The 23,724-nt window shown below is 39.3% G+C and overlaps 1 protein-coding gene across 4 annotated transcripts in view; it reads left to right on the top strand.

Annotated features, from left to right (window-relative positions):
• The window catches only part of SRBD1 (S1 RNA binding domain 1), a 226,706-nt gene extending 203,350 nt beyond the window's left edge, over window positions 1-23,356 (top strand). For all 4 annotated transcript variants that reach the window (XM_060117692.1, XM_060117691.1, XM_060117694.1 and 1 more), the window contains exons 20-21: window positions 18,974-19,158; window positions 22,459-23,356. In XM_060117692.1, the coding sequence (XP_059973675.1) occupies window positions 18,974-19,158; window positions 22,459-22,748 (475 nt within the window). In that variant the 3' untranslated portion in view covers window positions 22,749-23,356. The remainder of the gene's footprint in view (window positions 1-18,973; window positions 19,159-22,458) is intronic.
• Window positions 23,357-23,724: the final 368 nt, after the last annotated feature.

Below are 23,724 nucleotides of genomic sequence, written 5' to 3'. Positions count from 1 at the left end.
GGGGGGGCTTGGAGGGCAGGGGAGTGGCCTGGGAGCTCATCAGGCTACCAGGGCCCTAGTGGGTGGGGCAAACGCCCTCTGCTCCTCTCCCACTCCTCCTGGAGGGTCCCTCCTGCCTGCCTCTCCTGAACTCCCCTCGGCCTCCTTCGTATGCCCCCAAGACCAATGTGGCTGGGGAGGTGGGGTGCCTTGGAGGACAGGGGACCAGCCTGGGAGCTCAGCAGGGTCCCTGGGCCCAAGTGGGCTGGGCAGTCACCCTCAGCTCCTCTCCTGCTCCTCCGGAGGGTCCCTCCTGCTTACCTCTCCTGATCTCCCTGGCCTCAGGGGCGCTGATCCTGTCTGGCCTCCACTTCTCCTCCCTGCTCTGTCCCCCACATCCTACCAGTTCACTTGGGGTTTCCTCCCGTCTCCTTGGGTGTCAGGGTCCCTCACCAGTGGCTGGCAGGTACCCTAGTGGGGAGAAGACACTAAATTGGCATCTTCTCACACTACCATCTTGACTCTGCCCCTTAAAAACATATTCTGTATATTAGTCCTTTGTCAAATATATGTTCCACAAATATTTTATCCCAGTTTGTGGCTTACACCTTTATTTTCTTATTAACGTCTTTTGATGTGCAGAAGTTTTTAATTTTGATGATGTCTAATTTATCCGTTTTTTTCTTTTATATGAAGTTACTGCTTTCTTTGTCCTAAGAAACTTTTGCCTACCTCAAGTCATGAATCTTTCCTCAGAGTTTTCTTCCTAAAGCTTGATGGTTTTAATTTTGGGGTTTTTTTATATAAATTTATTTTATTTATTTATTTTTGGCTGCATTGCGTCTTCGTTGCTGCGCACGGGCCTTCTCCAGTTGTGGCGCACAGGCTTCTCATTGCGGTGGCTTCTCCTGCTGTGGAGCTTGGGCTCCAGGCATGCGATCTTCAGTAGTCGTGGCTCGAGGGCTCTAGAGCACAGGCTCAGTAGTTATGGCACCCGGGCTCAGCTGCTCCATGGCATGTGGGATCTTCCTGGACCAGGGCTCGAACCCGTGTCCTCTGCACTGGCAGGTGGATTCCTAACTACTGTGCCACCAAGGAAGCCCAAGTTTGATGGTTTTAACTTTCACATTTAGGTCAGTGATATATCTGAAGTTACATTTTGTGTATGATTTGAAGTAGGGGTCAAGGTTCATTTTCTTTCTTCATTATGAACATTTAGTTATTCCAGCACCAGTTTGAAAAACAATAGCAACAACACAACTTTCCTTTACCCATTCTTTTGTACCTTTGTTGAAAGTCAGATGACTGTGTACGTGTGGGTCTATTTCTGGCTTTCTATTCTATTTCACTGATCTGTTTGTCAGTACCACAGTATCTTTATTACTGTAGTTTTATGCTACGTTTCTAAGTCAGGTAGCCTAGGTCCTCCAACTTTGTTTTTTTAATATTGCTCTGAATAGTCTAGATGGTTTGATTTTCCTATACATTTTAGAATGAACTTGTCGATTTACATTAAAAAAACAAAACCTGGTGGGATTATGATTGGGATTACATTGAATCTATAGGTAAATTTAGGAACAGTTGATGTTTTCGTAATATTTCTTGAGTCTTTTCATCATGAACTTATTTTCTTTCCATTTATTTAGATCTTCTGTCATTTCTCTCAGCAATGTTTTTTAGTTTCTAGTGTAGAGGTCTTGCATACGTTTTATTAAATGTATTTTATTCTTTTTAGCACTATTGTAAGTGGAATATTTTTTAACTTGTATCCTGTGGCCTTGCTAAATTCACTTACTAGTTCTTAGTATGTGTTTGTAGATTCTTTAAATTTCCCTATATAAACAATTATGTTATCAGCAGACAGATGAAAGCTTTACTACTTCTTTTTTAATCTTCATGCTTTTTATTTCTTTTTCTTGCCTATTACAATGGCCAGGACTTTCAGTACTATGTTGAGTAAGAGTAGTGAGAATGGGCATCCTTGTCCCATTCTTAATCCTAGCACATGGTTCTCATTTTTTTAATATTAAATAAAATTGTGGTCTCGTATTATAGTAATTGTATTTTTAGTGTTTGTGGTTTGAGAAGAGGCATATGTACACATGGATTTATAGACTTCTTGCAACAATTGACATCTCCATGGGCACTAAATTAGCATTTTGCTCTGTACAAAGCCAGTGTCTTTTTTAATTTTTGTTTGTTTCTATGATGTAGTTCTAATGTGGTTTATAAGTTTTTCTATTTTCTTTCTAATATAAGCACAAAATTTTTGTTTCTGCATATCCCTTTTTAAAAGGCTAAATAATATTCCATCAAGTGATTGAACTGTAGTTTAGTAATAATAGTACTAGTAGGGGTTCCTGATGATGGATTCCTAGAAGTGGAATTACTCTGCCAAAGGGTTTGAAAGTTTATGTGGCTCTTAATATACATTGCCAAGTAACATACTGATTTGCAATGCCACCAGCAGTGTTCAAGCCTGAGAAATCTTGAGTTTCTCCTGTCAGACAGGACTTCTCTACCAGTTTTCACATGGGCTAGTTTCTGCATGTGGAGCATAAAAGCCCTACCAGTGACTTCACCCTTTGCTATGCTTCCTTTGGGAGTGGACTTGTCTCTCAGAAGCAGGGTACTTGAGGACTTTTTCATAGGAAATTTCTCTACATGAAGTTTAACTCCTGACCTTTAAAATCTGGAGACAAACTGGTAATTTATCTACTTTTGCTTACCATCCCCGTTATCCACTTTGGAACTGCGATGGTCTTTTCTGGCTTTCAAGTATACTTAGTAGAGACATCATGCAACATATAGGTAGTTCAAACTTTCATGTAGTGTTAAAAAAATGTCTTCCCGGGGAAGAAAAGCCCATTATGGATGTGATTAGGTAGGTCATCATTGGTTTGACTTCAGTTTTGTAAAAGTAAGTTCCATTGCAGTAAATTTCATTTTTAGTTATATTAGAAAAGCAGTAGGAACATAAATAGCTTTAATGCTACCCTACCATGATGTCACTCCCAGAAATACAACAAAATGTGAAGCCATTAAGTCTTTTTACTTTTGTATTTATGATATTCTCTCTCACATTCATATTTTAGAAAACTGAGATCATGGTATTTTGTCACCTAAATTAGTCATTTAGTGGTTTTTAAAAAGTCAACTTTTTTTTTTTTTGACTACTTTTTTTTTTTTTTTTTTTTGCGGTACGCGGGCCTCTCACTGTTGTGGTCTCTCCCGTTGCGGAGCACAGGCTCTTGATGCGCAGGCTCAGCAGCCATGGCTCACGGTCCCAGCCGCTCCGCGACATGTAGAATCTTCCCGGACCGGGGCATGAACCCGTGCCCCCTGCATCGGCAGGCGGACTCTCAACCACTGCACCACCAGGGAAGCCCTTTTTGACTACTTTTATTATTTATATTACTTAAAAGTTTTATTTACATGTAGGGATTCTCTATTAAATATTAAAGTGTTGTATGGGCTGAATTTTTTTCTAGTTTATTTAATTTTATATCTGCTTATAATGAAATTATGTTTTTGAAATATGAATGCTTAATTTTTATGAAGTAAACCTACTGTTCTTTTTCTTGCTTTTATGCAAATTGATCTTCTCTTAAGATACCTGATTTCTAAGATCAATTCAGTGTTCCCCATATTTTTTTCATGTTCTTTATGGTTTCATTTTTTACTCTGTGAATTTTATTGCTGATGACTTCATTCTTCACTTCAAATGTACAAAGCACTGTGGTGGGGCCTGAAGAATATAAAAATGAATAGAGGTGATTTATGGTCCTAAGGAGCCTACCAAAATAGGGAGGATGAAACTTATTCACAAATAACCATAGTAGAGGCCAGTAATTAGTAAGGGTCCTTTGCAAAGCACAAAGTTGTTCACAGGAGAAAGATCTCATTTCCAGATAGGAGTTTCTTATAAGGTTTCTTGCAGTAGGTGACATTTGGGCTAGGTCTTTCAGCCAGTAGAAAGAGGAAAAAAGATGTTTAAAGGGTTGGAGACCAGAAAATATAGCTCAGGTCAGATTTGAGGATTAGCTAATAGCCCAATAAAAACAAACATTCACTGAGTATTTCCTCATTACCAGGCACTTTAGAAGCATCATTTTGTTTAAACCCCACAGCAATCTTAACGAGGTTAGTACTATTAATATTCCCACTTCTTTAGGTATACAAAGTCTCGGATGGGTGAAGTACATTGCCTAAGATAAGTCAGCTGGTGGAACCAAGATTTGAACCAGATCTATGACACTCCAAAGCCCGAGCTCACAGTTAAAAAGCTAGTTTGGAGCCAGATTTAAATGTAATAATAATGGTCTTTCAGATTTAAGGGAATCATACCCTTAAAGACAGTCTGTGTTCAGCACAGAAATGTAACAAGGCTTGTGTTTTGTGTGCTTCTAAAGGAAAAAAAAAAACCAGAATATCTGTAATATGCTAACTTTGACTGTTATTCTGTATCATCACATGGCTGAAATTAGACTCTCTCTTTCTTCTGGAGAAAACATTACCTCCTCCAATAAAGGAAACTTTGCCTATTTATTTTATTAAGGGATCTGTAAGAAATGGATTCTTCACATAGAGTATGTAGAATTTTATGCTGTTCTGCTGCAGGTATGATGTTTCCCGAGTATTGCGCTGAAAAGAATTCCTTTCATTATGCTTTTTAGAATGAGACATGTACACTTCAAAATAAGCAGGTTGATAGTGACGACATTTGGTATCTTCTCATTTTAAAAGACAAGGAGGGTGAAGAGCAGGAGTAGCATACTCATCCTAGAATTGTACTCACCTCTGCCAGAAGATGTTTTTAAGTAAGAGAGAAAGAGTAAGGGATAATTTGAGGTCTTTAGTAAATGTCAATTTAAAAACAGTAAGAAACTCCATATTATAGAAGATATAAGGGGAACGCGGGATTAAGAAACCTATTGCTACAGGTAGTTTTTATTTCAATAGTCCTTTGAACCCTTTCTGTTCTCAATCTCTTACTTGTTTCAGGAACCCTTTCTGTTCTCAGTCTCTTACTTGTTTCAGGATCTTCTCACATTTAGCTGATTACTTTACATTCTACTTCACAGAAAAAATTGAGAGCTGCCTTCCTTATAATTGTCTCCATATCTTTACTCATTGTGTCCCACACTTCCCCAAGCTACCCTTCCATCACTTGATTCTGCTTCTCTTCCCATTCTCACTTCTCACTGGCTGTCGCTAAGGACACTTGACCTTGGCATTCTCTTGGTCTCTCTGAGTCGTAGTTGCCTCACCTCTAAAAGTTGGTGTGGGGTAGTGTTAGAGTGACAGCCAAGTGAATAAGGTCTTTTAACTTTGTAAAACGTTATGACTGTCTCTTGTATCTTTAATGTCGCCATAATTTATCCCTTTTGTTTTGCCCCACAGACATATTGTTGCTCTGGTCTCCCATTCTTCACTTCCTAAAAGCTAAAAGCAGCAACCACTTTTTATCTTACTTCCTCCTAGAACTTCTCTCTCAGTGCTCCTTTTTCTCATTGCCAGACTTCTCAGAATTATCTGCCTCTAATTTTTACTGTTTGCTTTCTCCCAGCCTTTACAGATTGGCTTCTATCCTTACCACTCTTCTGGAATTACTCTCTCAACTAATTTGACCTCCTGATTGTCAAAATCAGTGGCCTTCTCTGTCCTTAAACCACTTACCCATTCTGCAACATTTGACACCATCAACTTACTGATCTTCCATGACTGTTTTCACATTCTGTCTTCTCCGACTTCTTCCTCTGGCCCTCTAAATGTAGATATTCTTCAAGTTTTTACCTTAGTCACCGTCTTCTTTTATTCTATATTTTCCCCCGAATGACTGCATCCACTCACACGACTATCTTTATCTCTCACCCCTCCACTGCTAATTCCAATCCTACATGTAATATCTCTAGTCCAGGCCTTTCTCCTAAGCTCTAGCTCTCCTTTTCCATTTACCTGTGAGAGATTTTCTCATGAATATCCTAGCAACTCCAACTCAATATATCTAAAACTAAAACTTGTATCCTCCTTTCTCCCTCCCTTTATAACTCCCTCTTTTCCTCCCATTAATCCTCCTCACCGGCCCCATATAAAAACAGGACAGACAAACAAAAAGGCTTGGTCTTCCTCTCTTATCCCATGATGAATAGTTAATGGCACTGCTGTCTTTCCATTAATCAAGGCTGGAGTTAACAGATTGTTCATTCATTCATTAAACATATACCTTCTGAGTGAGTACCTGCTGTATTCCAGGTACTGTTCTGCAATCTTGGAATACATTCAAAGATCCCAGCTCTCAAGGAGACAGATAGTATACAACCAGCATAATAACTAAATTGTATAGTTGATAAAGGGGATAAGATCAGTGGGAAAAAGAGAGCAGAGTAATGGGGACCAGGATTCCCAGGGTTCTGGATAAGGGCATGCCAATTTAAGTGGGGTGGTCAGGGTAGACCTAATTGACAAGGTGACATTTGAGCAAAGTCTTGATGGAAGTAAAGGAGTTAGCTGTGCAGATATCTGGGGGAAGAGTGTTCCAGGAAGAGGGACCAGACAGTGTAAAGGCCCTAATGTGGGAGCAGGCCTGGCATGATCAAGGAATAGCAAGGAAGCCAGTGAGGCTAATGCAGAGTGAACAAGGGAGAGAAAAATAGGAGATCAGGTGAAAAGGGCATTGGGAGGCTATTAGAGGGACTTGGCCTTAATTCTGAGCCAGAATCAGGAGCCACGGCAAGGTTTTATGCTGAAGAGTGACATGCTCTGACTTACATGTTAAAAGGATCCCATTGTTTGCCGTATTAGGGGGACTATAAGGAGTAGTGGTAGAAACAGGGAGACAAGTTAGACTAAGTGCAATAATCCAGGTGAAAGATGTTGATGACTAAGACTAAAATGATAAAAGAGTTGGTAAGAAGTTATCAGATTCTAGATATATTTTTATTTTTTTATTTTTTATTTTTTTTTTTTTTTGCGGTATGCGGGCCTCTCACTGTTGTGGCCTCCCCCGTTGCGGAGCACAGGCTCCGGACGCGCAGGCTCCGGACGCGCAGGCTCAGCGGCCATGGCTCACGGGCCCAGCCGCTCCGCGGCATATGGGATCCTCCCAGACCGGGGCACGAACCCGTATCCCCTGCATCGGCAGGCGGACTCTCAACCACTTGCGCCACCAGGGAGGCCCTAGATATATTTTTAAAGAAGAGTCAATATGATTTGTTGACAGATTGAATGAAGGGTATGAAAGACAGTAATTGTGGATATGAATGACAAAAATTATGTGAATGCCAGAGACACTGGAGGATGAAGTGGAAACTCGTTGTAAAGGAGGGCAATGGGGGAAGAGAGAAGTTAAAGCACTAAATTTTGATCACCACTCCCCAGTGGTGTCTTCTAGTCTCATGGCTTTAGGACACAGACTGATATGGCATTATTTGTTTAATGAAAGAATAAATGATAGAAATAAAGAATGAAAGATGACTACATAGGAGAAGACTGAGGAAACAGAACTACTTAGCGATTGACAATTTTATTTTTTATTTATTTATTTTTTTTTTGCAATACGCGGGCCTCTCACTGTTGTGGCCTCTCCCGTTGCGGAGCACAGGCTCCGGACACGCAGGCTCAGCGACCATGGCTCACGGGCCCAGCCACTCCACGGCATGTCGGATCTTCCCGGACCAGGGCACGAACCCGTGTCCCCTGCATCGGCAGGCAGACTCTCAACCACTGTGCCACCAGGGAAGCCCGACAATTTTATTTTTATTTATTACAAATTTATTTATTTTTTAAATTTTATTCATTTTTGGCTGTGTCGGGTCTTTGTTGCTGCGCGCAGGCTTTCTCTAGTTGCGGCGAGTGGGGCTACTCTTAGTTGCGGTGCGCGGGCTTCTCATTGCGGTGGCTTCTCTTGTTGCGGAGCATGGGCTCTAGGTGCGCAGGCTTCAGTAGTTGTGGCACGTGGGCTCATTAGTTGTGGCTCGTGGGCTCTAGAGCCCAGACTCAGTAGTTGTGGCACACGGGCTTTGTTGCTCTGCGGCATGTGGGATCTTTCTGGACCCATGTCCCCTGCGTTGGCAGGTGAATTCTTAACCACTGTGCTACCAGGGATGCCCAGGAATTGACAGTTTTAATAGAGCAAAATGAAGTGTCTAGCTTTATTCCAATTTACTTTTTTTTTCTGTAGTCTAAACTGGCTGAGGTCAGTGCAGTTGTGTAAGCAAAGCTGTTGATAGAACCTCTCTATCATCCTTTCTGCCATTGTGCTGAGTAAGTGCTTCTTTGAGAATCTTTTGTGGGTTGAAGGGATTTTAGGACCTCCCCAAGTTAAATCCCAAGCCTCCACAGAGTATCCTGTCCAGAGCCTGGGCTTTCCTAGATTTTACAGACTAGAAAACAGAGACAGACCATGACAGAGGATTATTTCCCATTTTCTGCCGTCCTCCAGAAATTGCCACAGTGTCTCCATGTGTGAGTGATTTCATCCCGCTGGCTCTGCGGGCCCTGAGTGAAATCGCCAGCAGCCTGTGCGGGGGTTGTCGCCCCCCACGCCTCCTCTGGTTTTGTCCTGCCATTCTGGTAGATCAAGAGAGCCAAAGGCAAGTGTCCGATTTCCCCTTTTGCTTGAAGGAGGTACCAGGAGGTAGTGCTTTGTGCTGCAGATTATGCTGATTGGTACATGTCACAGTGAGACCTGGCACTCTCCCAAAGAATCTGCTGCATTAAGAATTTGATTCACTCCAGATAGTTAAGCTTGAAAGTTGTTATGTTCTTGATTTAACTTGAGAAATGCCAGGAAATTTAATGTTAAGATTGTTCCTCAGCACTCATTTTGATAAAGCTTTAGCTAGTATTTAATTGTTATTTCTATTTTGGCCGTCAGGGAAAATTTTTAAAAGGTTAGTTTCTAGAAGTGGTTAACAGCCTGTGTAGCAGGAATATGACATGCAGCACCAAAATGATGGACTAGGTAAGTTGTATTTCAAGGGATGATTTATATCAGTATCTGCACTATTCTAATAGTAATGTGATATTTCCTTTATTACTGAGGATATACCTATTTCTGACCCTTAGATCAATGTGGAAAAGTATGTTTTCAGAGAGTAAATAACCATTAACTTAAAATTCAGGTCTGGAACAGGAGTAATCATATAACCTCACAAAATATTTTCTTGGGGACAGGAGCTCTTCTGTACAAAAGCCAAGCACTGTTTATTCTTAATTTACGGAAAAAACTTGTGTCTGGTTTTTAAGACCAGAAGTTTCTCAAACAGTACAAACTTCCAATTATAAGATGGGTACGTTCTGGAGATCTAATGTACAGCATGGTGATTATAGTTAATAATATTCTATTATATACTTGAAAGTTGCTAAGAGAGTAGATCTTAAATGTTTCACCCCCAAAAAAAGAAATGGTAATTATGTGACCCGATGTTGGTGTTAAGCTAATGCTGTGGTGGTAATCATTTTGCAGTTGTTAAGTGTATCAGATCAACACGTTGTACACTTTAAACTTATACAATGTTATGTGTCAGTTATATCTCAATGAAGCTGGTGGGGAGAAAACCCACAAAAGTAGAATTAACCCAACAAGGATTCTGTGTTTAGATAAATGAATACATGGATCCCAACTGGTGCTTCTGGGCTAAAAGCAGTTGGGGGCCAAGGGGGTGGAGAGTCCCTTCGGAGGTCCTGCCTTGCTCTCTGCCATGGAGCTAACATAAGTCAAACCAGACAGTGATTGGTGGCCCATACTGAAGACCTTTAATGACTGAGCAGATCTCAATCTCTGTTTCTTTCCCATTCCTGTTCAAGAATTGAGCACCTCTGAACTCTTTTTTTTTTAGCTTTGCTTTCAGAGGTTTTATCACATTCTTCCCAACTTTAGCTTTCTGCCCAGCAAGAAGAGAAGCCTTCTAGCTAATAAGCAGCTGTAATACAGGGAGTTGAGGTTGTTTTTGTTTAAAAAACAAAACAAAACAAAATGGCAGCAGTAGAGCATTGGTATTCATAGTTTTGACTGTGAGCAACTCAGAAGGCCCATGACTTGTGGTGCTTTGTAATTTTTCTGAGGGGTAAGTCAGTCTAATGAGTATGTCTACCACACCTCCCACGTCTAAAATTCACTACAGCTTTATTCTGCATTCACGTGCCAACTAGCTTCTACAATGATAAAAACATGTTTCTCTGTGGGAAACTTTCCTGAAAAGAAACCCAGCTACAAATGCTGTAAAATAAATGAAGATTTGATAAACAGACCTAAAAAGTTATTTGCAAATTTGAAAGATCTTAAATTTTTCTGGACTTGCCTCACAAGAGTTGGCAGCATTCGGACATGAAAATTAAGGCAGAATCTTTTCTGGCTTTTGATAAGTGATGTCTTAGGATGTGTATCAGTTAGTTACTGCACATTAACTTCTTCTATGGAACTATGATTAGACAATATTAGATTGCCTTTTCATAAAGAGACATAGCATCATAAAAGAGACCAAACCTAAAGATGATAAAAGGACAGATTACTAAAAGTGATTTTGGGTGTTTGTTTTTTTCTTGTTAATACTATAGTTAAAAACCCAAACAGCTTACTATAATTTCCAGGAAGTAACATTCATCATTTTTTTTTTTTTTTTTTTTTTTTTTTTTTTTTTTTGCGGAACGCGGGCCTCTCACTGTTGTGGCCTCTCCCGTTGCGGAGCACAGGCTCCGGACACGCAGGCTCAGCGGCCATGGCTCACGGGCCCAGCCACTCCGCGGCATGTGGGATCTTACTGGACCAGGGCACGAACCCGTGTCCCCTGCATCGGCAGGCGGACTCTCAACCACTGCACCACCAGGGAAGCCCATTCATCATATTTTTGAAAGTGCTTTCATAAAAGAAAAAAATGATGAAAGAGATTCTACCCACTTGAGAATCAGATGACCAGGATGTGGGATACTTAGGAACTGATTGTCATATCTGATGTCTTACACACTGTTCTAACACACGCTGCATGAAGTTTTGGGCAAGGCTAGTAGAGGTAAATAGGAGGTTTAAGAATGTGAGATGGTACCTAACTTCCCACAGCTCACTGTGGAGGCAGTACAGTGCCAGACTGCTGAGGGTTCAGATCATGCCTGTTTGATCTGGGAAAGTTATTCAGCCTCCCTGTACCTCATTTCCTTATCTGTTAAATGAGGATAATAATAGTACCTATCATGGGATTGCATGAATTAATATACATAGAATTCTTAGCACCTGGGAGAGAGTAAACTATTGTTATTGCCATAGTCATTGCTATTATTTTTGTCATGATTGAGAAGGGGCTGTCAAGCTGACTCATAAAAGGCAGTTGGGGGGGGATTGATTTACAGCTGTTAGTTTCCGAGGGAAAAATAATGTTTTACCATGTGAGCCAGATATAATTAAATTATAATATAATTTAACATTGTTAATTAATGTTAACACTGGGTCCTGGAATTGAAGAAAACACTGGTTTCTCACCTGAGTATCTGGAGCAGCCTTGTAGTACCCAGTGGAGCAGAAGTGAGAGGGAGTTGCCGAGCAGCCATAAAGTTGCGCTTGCTTCAGTCTCTTCCAATCTCCAAAGTATTTGCCCTTCTCCTTCTCTTTTCAGATCACTCAGTCTGGAGCCTGAAACTCAGTAGGGTATTGATTTAGTCTCCCATTATCTCCCTTCTCCCCTTCCTGTCCCCACTCTAGCTATGGATTTTAATCGTAGCCTGTCTTCTGACTCTCTGTGACCATAAGCAAATCCCTCTGACCTCAATTGCCCACTCTTTAAATGGAATAAAAATGGCTCTGCGCATTTAGAGGACAACTGGGGAGATTTACGGAAATGTATTTTCAGATTTCTTAAAAGGAGGATTCCTTGATAGGATGGAATTCATAGTAAAAAGGCTGCTTCCCAAGGAAGAAAGTTCTTTATTACAGTACATGGGCTTTATCACCTAGTAGTGCCAGAGCTGTTTAATTTCAGCTCTGCTATCACTAACCTGTATGTTTTTGAATACTACTTTTTTATTTGCCCTCCTCTTTCAAATATTCACATGCACTAATCCACGTTATGGCTTTACAGACAGTAAATTAAATTACATGAATTCTGAACACAGTGTTTTTGAGCTGTAGAGAGTCTGCAGCCTTTGAAACCACTAACTTAATTTTGTATAACTCTTATTCGGTAACTCAAAAAGAGCCAAACTTTTTCCTTTTGAATTTGGTTTAAAAAATAATAATAAATTGTTCCCAGGCAGTGGTGCTGGGTGCCAGATTTTATCTGGGATCTAAATCTTCTGTCTACATTGAAAATCTGCCAGAGCTAAGAGGTAAGCAATGCTGATGAAGATGTGATATATGACTTTTACCTTAGCTACAACCTTGTGGTCTCAGCTGTGTGACTTTGGGCAGGTTACTTAATCTATCTGAGTTTAGATTTCCTTATCTGCAAATTTATATCCACAATAAATTGTTGAGAGAATTAAATGAACTTTAAATCTTTATTGAGCACTTTCAAAATATCTATTTGTCTGCATATAAAATCCTACCTCTAAAAGAGCAGATATAAGTGGAAGATTATTCCAATATACTGTCAGTACTTAAATTAGAATAAGTTCATTCAAGGCAAAAGCTCTGTTACCATCTTTCATAGAGTCTTCTTCCACAGTAAATAAATAGTTATTGGAGAAAGCTGAACACTTTTTTAAATTATTTTTAATTCACTTTAGCATTTTGTCACATTCCTTTGAAGAGGCTTGATTTTAGCAAATCTTTATCATTTGAGGGTGTTGTGTGTGTCTGTGTGTATAAGTATGAGCATGTTTAAAACAACCCAGACTCAATGGAAAGAGGATGATCACACTGAGTAATTGGGTTGTTTGGGGTTTTTCTGTGTTATTTTAATGGGGATCATTGTTTTAACAAGTGTAATAAAACTGATTTTCCTTTGTCACTTGTAAATTTATTTCTAAGGCAATTTCCGTTTTTTTGTGGTTTTTTTGTGGTACGCGAGCCTCTCACTGTTGTGGCCTCTCCCGTTGCGGCGCACAGGCTCTGGACACGCAGGCTCAGCGACCATGGCTCACGGGCCCAGCCGCTCCACAGCATGTGGGATCTTCCCAGACGGGGCATGAACCCGTGTCCCCTGCATTGGCAGGCGGACTCTCAACCACTGCGCCACCAGGGAAGCCCTCTAAGGCAATTTCTAAGATAAGATTTTAGAAATCTTTAGAGCGATAATCAACATTTCAATACATGATGCTTTCCCATTTTTATATACTCACACTCATTTGTATGTGTGTGTGTGTGTGTGTGTATATATATACACCCACACACATTTGGTTTTTTAAATTATAGCTTTAATTATATCATAATCACACAGTATATCACACCTAGTAAGTGGTTCTGAAATAGGAAAAGCTAATACAAATCGATGCTGCTTATTCTTTGTGGCATTGGTTATTATTTCACTGATCTTAGATATTTTGTTTGATGTAACTATATAAGCAATGTCTTCTTCAACTATTTCTAAAGAGAAGATCATCCTAAATCTCACACTTTTAGAGGATATCACATTTTAACTGGCTTTTTTTTTTTTTACAAAGTCAATTCCCTGTACTAAATTGCTAAAATAAAATAAAACAGCTTTCTAAGAATATGTTTGTTCTCCTACATACAATTAATGCAACGTGCATCAAGTATCCAGTTTCTGTGCACGTATCAATATAACAGACTTTTGAAAAAGGAGGAAACATTTACTAAGTTCTTCAAAGTTAGAAGCAGGTAAAGTCTGATGCTTATAAACCAAGTCTTTTGGAAGACAAACTGCATTCCTTAATCTATGGCAGCTTCTCCTTTTTGGTTCTTCTTGTTTTTTTCTGCTGCTCATAGATCCAAGAGTGTGTTTAGATGCAGGAGGTGCTCCAAAGGCACTCCAAATGTTTCCAAGCAATGACACTGAAAGTGCCCCCCTGCCACCCAGATAGCTGCATACCATTTAAAACTATACTTTCAGATCAAAGTCTATAAAGGCTTTCAGAACAACCTTGTTAACCCTTTCTGAAAGGGTTACATTTTTTAAAAGTTTATCTGCAGTATATAAGTTTTCAAAAGCTGTTAAGTTCTTATGAAAAATTACTTGCTATAACTTTCCATGGCTGATGATATGCTAGCAAAAGCCATTTCAGTATCACCTTCACTAGGTACCTACTAGCTTCTAATTAAGCACAGTCGGTTGGTTGTTCTGTGGGCCTCCCTGTAAATGCACTCTACTTGAATTTACTATTACTTGTGGATTTTGCACCAGCAAAGATTTTTAAGGATTCTGCCCCAGTTCAGTTTCTCAGTTTAACAAAGAGGTTAGAAATTGGAAAAGATTCTTTGATGATGATTGAAGTGCAGTTCACACTGCCACCCCTTTGATTTGACTGCTGAAACAGCAGATGTGGTGAAGCCACACTCCTTTAAGCGAAACTAAAGTGTGCTGCTACACGCTCACCTGGGTGAACTTCAGCTCCTGGTAGATAGTGTAAAGGGGTAGCAGGTTTCCCTCCTTAGGCATGTTGGAATTTATATTTAGTCTTTATTATTAAAAGCAGTAAATTTTAAAATATATATAGAATCTGTGGTTTTCGGTGTAACAAATTATTGCCGAACTTTTGTGTCCCACCTCTTCCTCTATAATCACAGTTAAGAAGGCCAGGTTAGCTCTTAGAGTGTAAGCTCTCTTTTAAATCATTGAATGTCTGCCTATATTGCAAATAATGACCTGCTTTATCTGTAACTACTTTTTCTAAAATGACTGTGCTCTTGCACTTATTGGTTTATTGATGTGATTACTTTAAGACAGTAAAAACTAATGGATAAAAATAAAGTATAAAAGTCTCTTTTAAAAGTGTCCTGAGTGGATAGACAACTAGAAGTACTTTGCCCTTGAAACATGGTTCTTTGCAGAATCTTAAATCCGGTGTGTTTAGCCCACAAAGCACATGTTAATATTAAGTTGTTTTTAAAGTGATGGAGTTGCATCACCACAGTTCTTCTGTGCTCTGTGGGGTATCATGTTGCTTTAGTGTAATGAGTCCTGGGCTCCTAAATTTTTCTCTCCATGCTGGAAATGATTACATAAAACTGAATGGCTATATCTGAAGTCTTATGAATCTTGAGAATTTCTTATTCTTCAGGAAAAATATTACAAAGACTTTTCTTATTTTTTGAGGGGGAAAACTAGCATTTGTAACAAGTTTCTGTTAAAAATATCAGCGATTTTAGGTTATATAGCATTCTGTTTGAAAAACAAGCAGTCTTTCTGCTGCAAGGTCTGTATTTTAACTTTGTGCAGATGTGTGCTGAAAGAACATGATGTGCTTATTTGTTACATTTATGCTACTTTCTTACTTTAAGTAAGATGGATGAAATTACATATTAAATAAAAACAGCAGGTCAGACAGCAGTCCTTAGCAAACTGAAAAAGCCTTTCAGAGACAGTGGAGAAAATGAGACTATGATTTTAATAACGCATGGACTTTTGAGAGAATTGTCTACTTAAACGCATATATATAATAATTTCTCTGTGGGATTTATCAGTGTTAACTGTCTACTGTTTAAAACTAATCTGCCATTAAATTGTGTTGGTGAAATGTTACCCAAAGTATTGTTTTATATCTTAACCAAATATAGCACTTTAATTTTGATGTAACTGCGGTTATAAACAGACACACACTGATATGTATAGCATGAAACTCCAGTTGGTGAAAAGAGCTGTGTGGCCTTGGGCAAGTTATTTAACCTCCCTAAACCTCAACTTTCCCTTTCTGTATGATGTGATACCTACCTCTCAGGATTATTGTCAGGATTAAATGAGAACATCTATCAAGCACTGTTTTTTCAGAACATATTTTTCAGAACATGTTCACGTACATTCTTATGTTCACATAAAGTACAGTGTGTTTTTATATGGCACTTCTGAGCCAGAAAGTACTTTGTATTGAGTATTTCTTATTATACTCAATTCTAAAATGAAACTGTGTATTGGACATTACTTATCACACTCGATTCTAGAGTAAAAATTCAGAATAATGTAGCATAAATTATTCTTACGTTATTTAAAGAACACATGTTTATTGAGTGGCTATTGAGCAAAAAACATTGTTTCCTATCATTTACAGTTGAATGTATTTGAAATCCAATAATGGAGAGGTCAAACTCAAGCTATTCCCAGTTCATTTTATAATCCCTCTCCCCTTTTGTTTCCTGTTTTCCTTTTTCTGCAACTCTGTTGTAACTTTAAGAAAGTTTTCAAAATAAAAAAGCATCTGACTTTGTTCCATAGTCATTTAAAAATAGGGTTGATCAATACTGAAGCATTAGCTAGGAGCACAATTTGGTGCTTTTTTATTGATTTCAGTTACCATTGCCCTCAGGCTTGTGTGTGTGAGGATGAAAATGATATATGAAATATGCAGCCAGGTTAAACCAATATTCTTTGTACATCTGTAACCACTATAAACAGAATTCTTTATATGGAAGTGACTTTAGTAGCAGTTAGTTACACACACACACACACACACACACACACAAACACAAAACCTTAAGACTCCAAGTAGCCTCCTGAGCCAGTGTTTTTGTTATTGAGACCAAGACTTGTACATTACTTTGGGAAGTTTCTGCCTTTTAGTTACTTTTATTAGTTATAAAATGCTATTCAAGGTTATTATAGATTTTCAACTCATGAATATACTTTTTTGGCATTTTATCAGTTGATTGTAAGCCAGAATCTTGGGGATTTGAAAGATGTTCTGCTAAATAGCCAGTTGCAGACCAATCAAGCCAAGAGGGTAAATACCAGGGAAGTCTTCTCAGCAGGGCCTGTTTTATTTAGAAAGCTGTGCAAGGAAGTTGGCTGTGGGCAGAGGTTGTCATGTGTCATCTGCCCCATCAGTCAGAGCTTTAGCAGCTGTTCCCTGTCACTAGGGCCCTTATGTGCTACTGCTCATCCATCAGCACTAACAGATACCGCTGCCTCTCCGTGGGCCAGGGAAGCCATGGACACACAGAGATAAAGTGTGTATCTCACTGGCCATCAGTTGGGATGGAAGCTCTTTTTTTTTTTTTTTTTTTTTTTTTTTTGCGGTACGCGGGCTTCTCACTGCCGTGGCCTCTCCCGTTGCAGAGCACAGGCTCCGGACGCGCAGGCTCAGCGGCCATGGCTCACGGGCCCAGCCGCTCCGCAGCATGTGGGATCTTCCCGGACCGGGGCACGAACCCGTATCCCCTGCATCAGCAGGCGGACTCTCAACCACTGCACCACCAGGGAAGCCCTGGAAGCTCATTTTTAAAAAGGGAGCCCAAGCAACAACTCCTTGGTCTTTCATTAAACCCTTAACCAAAATATATTCAAGAAAATAAGTTGGATTTTGGTGAAACTGTTTCTGACTAAAAATACAGCTTTGGAAAGGTAGGAGGAACCTCTTTGTTTGAACCCAAAGAGATGCCCCTGGCTAAATGAGAGTTGAGAGAGCTTTCTCCACCAGATAACAGATTATCACTACCAGATTATCACTGCAGAGGCCTTTTCTAGTTGAACACGACAATGTAAGAAGAGACTGAAAATCACAAGCATTCCTTTTGTGATCATGCAGCAACCTGACAAATGGGATACCTCCCAATTCTGATCATAGACAAGCCTCCGTTTCCTTTTCCCCTGTTTGTATTCCAGAGACATCATTAGAGGAAAGGATTTGAGGGCATTAGTATCACTATCTGTCTGATTACTGTGTTGACATTTTTTAAGAGCCATTAATCATAGGAAATGGAACTCGATGTAGAAAAATACCCAGCCAAGGAATATCAAGAAAGTTAAGCTACAGCCTAATATTCAGATGAGATTGAAGGGAAATTCAGCTTAACCCTATAATTGTTTTTTTCTTAATTAACTTATTACTGAACTCCAAAGCTAAGTAATTGGGAGACAGCTGTACAAGCAAGGGAAATGGTAAACATAGCAAAGGGAAATTGAGAAAGACAAATGTTTTTATTTTATAAATATTACAGCTATATAATATGTAAAGAATATAAAGTAATATTCATCTTAAGATTATACAATTGAGGTCTTGCTTGCAGTGCTTCCATTTTGGAAGAAAGTTACTTTTTCTTTTTGATAATCCCTTCATATTTTTTCTGTTGACTCTGAATGCTTAATGTACTTGATATTATTTAGTCCATGTGAGGCTTGACTGTTGATGGAATTTGAGAATTATTAGGTTGAGCGTATGCTTGCACAGGTAACACTCATCATGGGTACACAGAAGTAAAGAGCAATGATCTGGCATATGAATAGAGTGATTTATTTGTCAAAAGCTGGCAATGCTTGTTGGATGTTTTGCCAGATTTTAATAGCATCAATTTATTGTTTGCCTAATAGATCATTTAAATTCAAATAAGTTTTCCTAACTGAAATTTTGGGAAACATGAAGCAAATATAGGTATCCTTATTTAGAAAATATGTATGACACTAAACGCTAATGAACATTGCACTGTAAGACATTTCTGGTGCTGATTTTTTTTTTTTTTTTTGCGGTACGCGGGCCTCTCACTGCTGTGGCCTCTCCCGCTGCGGAGCACAGGCTCCGGACGCGCAGGCTCAGCGGCCATGGCTCACGGGCCCAGCTGCTCCGTGGCATGTGGGATCCTCCCGGACCGGGGCACGAACCCGTGTCCCCTGCATCAGCAGGCAGACTCGCAACCACTGCGCCACCAGGGAAGGCCCACTGGTGCTGATTCTGAGCAGGTGCTTCATTGGAAAATAGCACAAAAACCTAAAGTTATCCCCTCCCTTTTTTTCCCCAAGACACATCATCTATTATGGCTTGGGACACATAGTAGATTTTCAATAAAGACCAATTGATTGATTGATATATGGATCTGAGATGAATAAGGAGTGACCTGTATTAGGAGATTGGAAAATAATATTATTAATAAGTGTTGGGGATTTTTTTTCCTCTGCAGGTTTTTGTCATTTGTTGGAGGGACACTGTGTGAGATTGGCAAGCCTGAAATGCAACAAAAAATAAATTCAATCCTTGAAAAAGAAGGAATAGAGAAAACTGCAGAAAGATTGCAAACAACAGTACACACCTTACAGGTCATCATAGATGGTCTCAGCCAGCCTGAGAGCTTTGACTTTCGAACAGGTAAACAATTGAACTTGAATAACAGCACCTTTCACTTGTATAGCTCACAATAATCCTAAGCCATTGGATTCTCCATTCTCCCATTCTATCCATGAGAAAACTAAAGCATAGTGACCTTCCTTCAAAGTCATTGCAGCTAGTTAGTATCCAAAGCCAAAGCTAAAAGCCAGGTCTCCAGAACCCTTGTCCCAGGCTTATTTCCCATCACACTAGACTAAGTGCATCATGCATGTGCTGGCATGTGCATGGAGGCACGCATTCTTCATGATCCTTTTGTAGACTGTTTTTACCTCATGAGAGTTAGAAGTCCAAGGTAAAGCATTCAATTCACAAACTAAAGTGAATCTTCTCCCTAAATTACAGCCTTCCAAGTTCCTGGATTCTATGTCAATGAACACATTGAACAAATAAGATACTATCTCTCTTTTGATTCTCCTTCTAACTAAAAGTCTCTCAGCTTTCAGCACAGGTAGATGGTGAGGGAAGTATAACAGCCATAGTTGTTGAGAGCAATGACCCGGTGAGAAGGAATTAAGGTATCAAATGACCTACTTCCCAAGGAAATTTGAATAGGAAGCCCTTAGATTTAAATGAGTATGTGCTTGTCTCACACCAGTTTTATGATACCATGTTAGGGCTTGGCTCTTTGCATTCTGGGTTGGGCTGTGTTGAGGTGGTTTCTTTGAAAAGGTTTAAGGGAATTTGTGCTAACCCAGCAAGCTCAATGAACCATTCCCTCAATTGTTGTGTAAGTTTGAAATTAATTTTAAGGTTGGAGAAAAATAAAATGAAACATACAGTAAGACCTATGCCAGAAATGCAGGAGTAGAAGCCTCTGTGTGGTCCATCCAAAGTGAGTATTTCAGTAGACAAATCCATCTCCCTTTGCAGGTATTATGTGTGAATTCCACCTAGGTGTTATCTAGCAGGAATACTAAGTGAGCAGTGGTTTTCAAGCATGGTGGGATTTGAGGGTGCTATGCCTAGAACCACTACATTAGAGGGTTGGCAAATATGCTCTGTACTGGCTTTTCTTGTCCATCTTATTTTTCGGTCTTGGTGTTGATTGCTCCATTATCCCAGTTACACTGTAGACTCAGAGCAAAGATCAATACTCAAATTATATAGTTCAGTTAAACAACCAACAGCTAAGTTGGTCCTTACCTGGTTGAGCAGAAACAGATGCACCTGGGCTGTCAACTGAGCTTACCAGTTACAGCAGTGTTTATCATTGTGACAAGTGAAATTTCAAATAAATCTCTTTGAAACAAACTTTTGCCCTAGAGTAAGTCACAGTTTCCTAGATGTCTGAGAACTTTCGTTTTAATACTAAAAACATCCCCAGGAAGGAAGGCAGACAGTCTTACTTTTGAAGAGGCAGATAGTATTTTGGATGTTTCTGTATTACAGTATTTATGCTACATCTCTTTTCTTTTCTCCATTTTCTCAAAATTATTTCCTTTCTTGCCTCATTCTTTCTTCATACTCATCCTGTCTTCTGTTTTCCCAGTGACATAATCAATTCTATTTTATTAACACTCTGGTTGCTAGTTTCCATAATTGGGTTCATCAGAGGCATCCAGGTGACAGAGTACTGAATATGTAGCCTTGGCAATCAAAGTGTTAAAGTTTGCCTGGTACATGGAGGATTTCTGATTTCTCAGTGGCCCGGGCTGTCTTCAGAAACATATTAAGTAGTTCTTGACTCTGATTTTCCATGCAAAATTAAACTAAGCAGCTGATCAGGAACGCTTGGGGAATCTGTAGCAGCTGGACCTCTGTAAGAAAGAAGGGGGAAAATAAGTTTCTAAGCATAAAAACAATGCCTATGGGGCCTCAGAGACCATCCTACCTCTGACCCTGATCAACAACTTTGTTTTACTTTGCTTTGACACAGTCCTTGCCCAGTGTAATGGCGCATTCAGTGGGTTTTTTGTTTTTGGAATTCACTGCTGCAGCATCAGGTGGAATTCTACACAATCAATTCCAATGTTAACATTGCTTTTTTATGAAGAAAATGAGATTTCAAGTTTAGAGAGGGTTTTTGTTTTGTTTTAAAGGCAAAAGGTGAATTTTTTTTAAATGTTGATTTCAGTATGGTTGGGCTGGGGGAGGGGAACCAAGAGGTGACCAGTTGTTAATACAAATGTAAAGGATAGCTTCAACAAGTAATCAGGATAAAGGCAACAGCTGTGGAGGAAAAGGAAATGGAATGGGCGGAGGGGAAAATGAGGTCTTAGTAAAAGGAGATTGGAGCATAAAATGTGTTCTTTGTTATTAGAGTCAACATTCAGTAATCCTAGGAAAGGGGGCCAAGAGGAGCATGGGTAAATGGGTAAATGGAATCCACAGATAATCCAAAAGCCCCATTTAAATTGTGAGTTGTAACCTTCTCCACCATAAAACATTTGTTGTTGTCTTTGTTTTGTTTTACCTAAGGCAATAATGATTCCTTGGCAGGCTTTGTGCCTACCTTTGGGTGTGTAGTGTTAATGAACAGAAAAATGTACTGGAGTGAGCGAGGGAAGAGGGCTGTAAGGAACTTGAGAACAGAGATCTATACTTCATCTTTGTCTCTCAAGCACCCAGCAGAGTGCCTGGCCAGGAGGTAATAATAGGGGTTAATAACTGTTGTATGAATTGAATTGAAAGAGGAGAAAGGAGATGAGGAGCTGATCTGGGTTTCTGAGCAATCGATAATCAAGAATCCATAAATTTTGATTGGATAAATATATTCAAAGTGGATAGGAATTGATCCTTGAGTTCAAAATTTATGGGGAGAAGTGAGAAGACCATTTAAATTTCATCCACATTTGACTAAACATTTATGTATGTTCTACCCCCTTTAAACTGTTTGGGAATTCAGGTACTGGGGGAAAAGCTCCCAATCTTCTATCTCTGAGGATCTTATTTTCTCAGTGTTTGTGACTTAGCCTTGCATATTCATTGAACAAATATACTTTCTCATAAAGAAGAAAATAAGACTCTCTAATCTAAAATTTTAGTCCTTATGTATAGTGCTAATGCTTACATGCTAGCAAGATAGAATTTGAGGAGAAGGAAGTGTCTGAGTAAATTTTTTTGAATTGTTTCTGCTTGGCACATGCTGTTTCTCCAACTAGAATGCCTTTTCTCTGAAGGCAGGCCTGTATCTTCAGCTCCTTTTACGTCCCCCCTCAATGCTTAATACTGGTCTGGGCACACAATCGATACATAGTCCATACTTACTCACTAATCTGTGTTGTGTCTAACAGTGCTTTATTATTTACACAAACTGTCTTTTTTCCTCTTTCCTTGTAGATTTCGATAAACCTGATTTCAAGAGAAGCATAGTCTGCTTGGAAGACCTGCAGGTTGGGACAGTTCTTACAGGCAAAGTTGAGAATGCCACCCTATTTGGAATTTTTGTGGATATAGGAGTGGGGAGATCAGGGCTGATTCCCATACGAAATGTAACAGAAGCAAAACTTTCTAAGACGAAGAAGAGAAGGAGTCTTGGGCTGGGCCCTGGAGAAAGAGTGGAAGTCCAAGTACTCAACATTGACATTCCCCGATCTCGGATTACTCTGGACCTCATTCGAGTGTTGTGAGTGTGCCACTGGTGGCCAAACACTGATTTTTATTCCCTCATTTCTACAGTTTGACAAGAATAAGTCAGATGTTTGTGAGCTCTAGATAGCGGATGAGAAAGAATTCACTTAATATCAAAAATATTTTCCAAACACTTTCCTTATTATTCCTTCTGGATAAATAGAGAGCTAACGGTTTGATTTCTTTTCCCCTTAAAAAAAAAGCAACTAATAGACATCTTTATTTGGCTCTATGTAGTAATGATTTTCTGACCAAAATTTTATTTTTTATAACTCATCTTTGACTCCTTTTGCATTTTGTATAATAGATTGTTTTACCTCTACTTGCCAACATGCCTTGCTGGATTTGTATGGAACTGTCTTCTTGATTTAAATTGTACAATGTTTCTTGACAGTAGGGCTGGCAGTACTTAATCCACTCTTTTTATAGATTTTTTTTAAAAATCAGGCCTTTTGGACTTGACTCATGATTTTCCTTTGCCAGGCAAACCAGAGATATCCCAATAAAACAGATCCTGATGTGTTTGTAACCATCAAGTGAATAGCTCGAACTATTTCTCAGAAGGATATATGTATTGATCCCTACAATAAAATTTTGTGGCTAGTGATCTTGTTTTTGCTATGTTGATTCAGTGAATGATCTACGAGTCAATCTTGATTAAACAAGATGTGGCACATATTCATACAACTTTCATATAAGCCAACTAGCTGTGCCTTTGGGGAAAAGGGAAACCTCTATTAATTTGAAGAATGACTTTCTGTTTGACTTATCACAGAAAGGCATATTCTTTCTTAAGCATTAAGATCAAACTCCAGATGGGGATAGAAATGGCCCGCCTAAAGATTCAATACAGATCAGGTGTGAAGGGGCAAGAAAAACAAGTAGATGAAGCCAGTCCTCTTAACTCTGTTTTTATTCAGTGGAGATGGTAAATATTAGCATGACCATACAGGGTAAAAATGATCTAAACAGAGA

This window comes from Mesoplodon densirostris, chromosome 14 (assembly GCF_025265405.1).
Source record: "Mesoplodon densirostris isolate mMesDen1 chromosome 14, mMesDen1 primary haplotype, whole genome shotgun sequence".
NCBI classification, from domain to species: domain Eukaryota; kingdom Metazoa; phylum Chordata; class Mammalia; order Artiodactyla; family Ziphiidae; genus Mesoplodon; species Mesoplodon densirostris.
The sequence above is the reverse complement of the archived record's forward strand: the minus strand, read 5'-3'. Positions and strand labels throughout refer to the sequence as shown.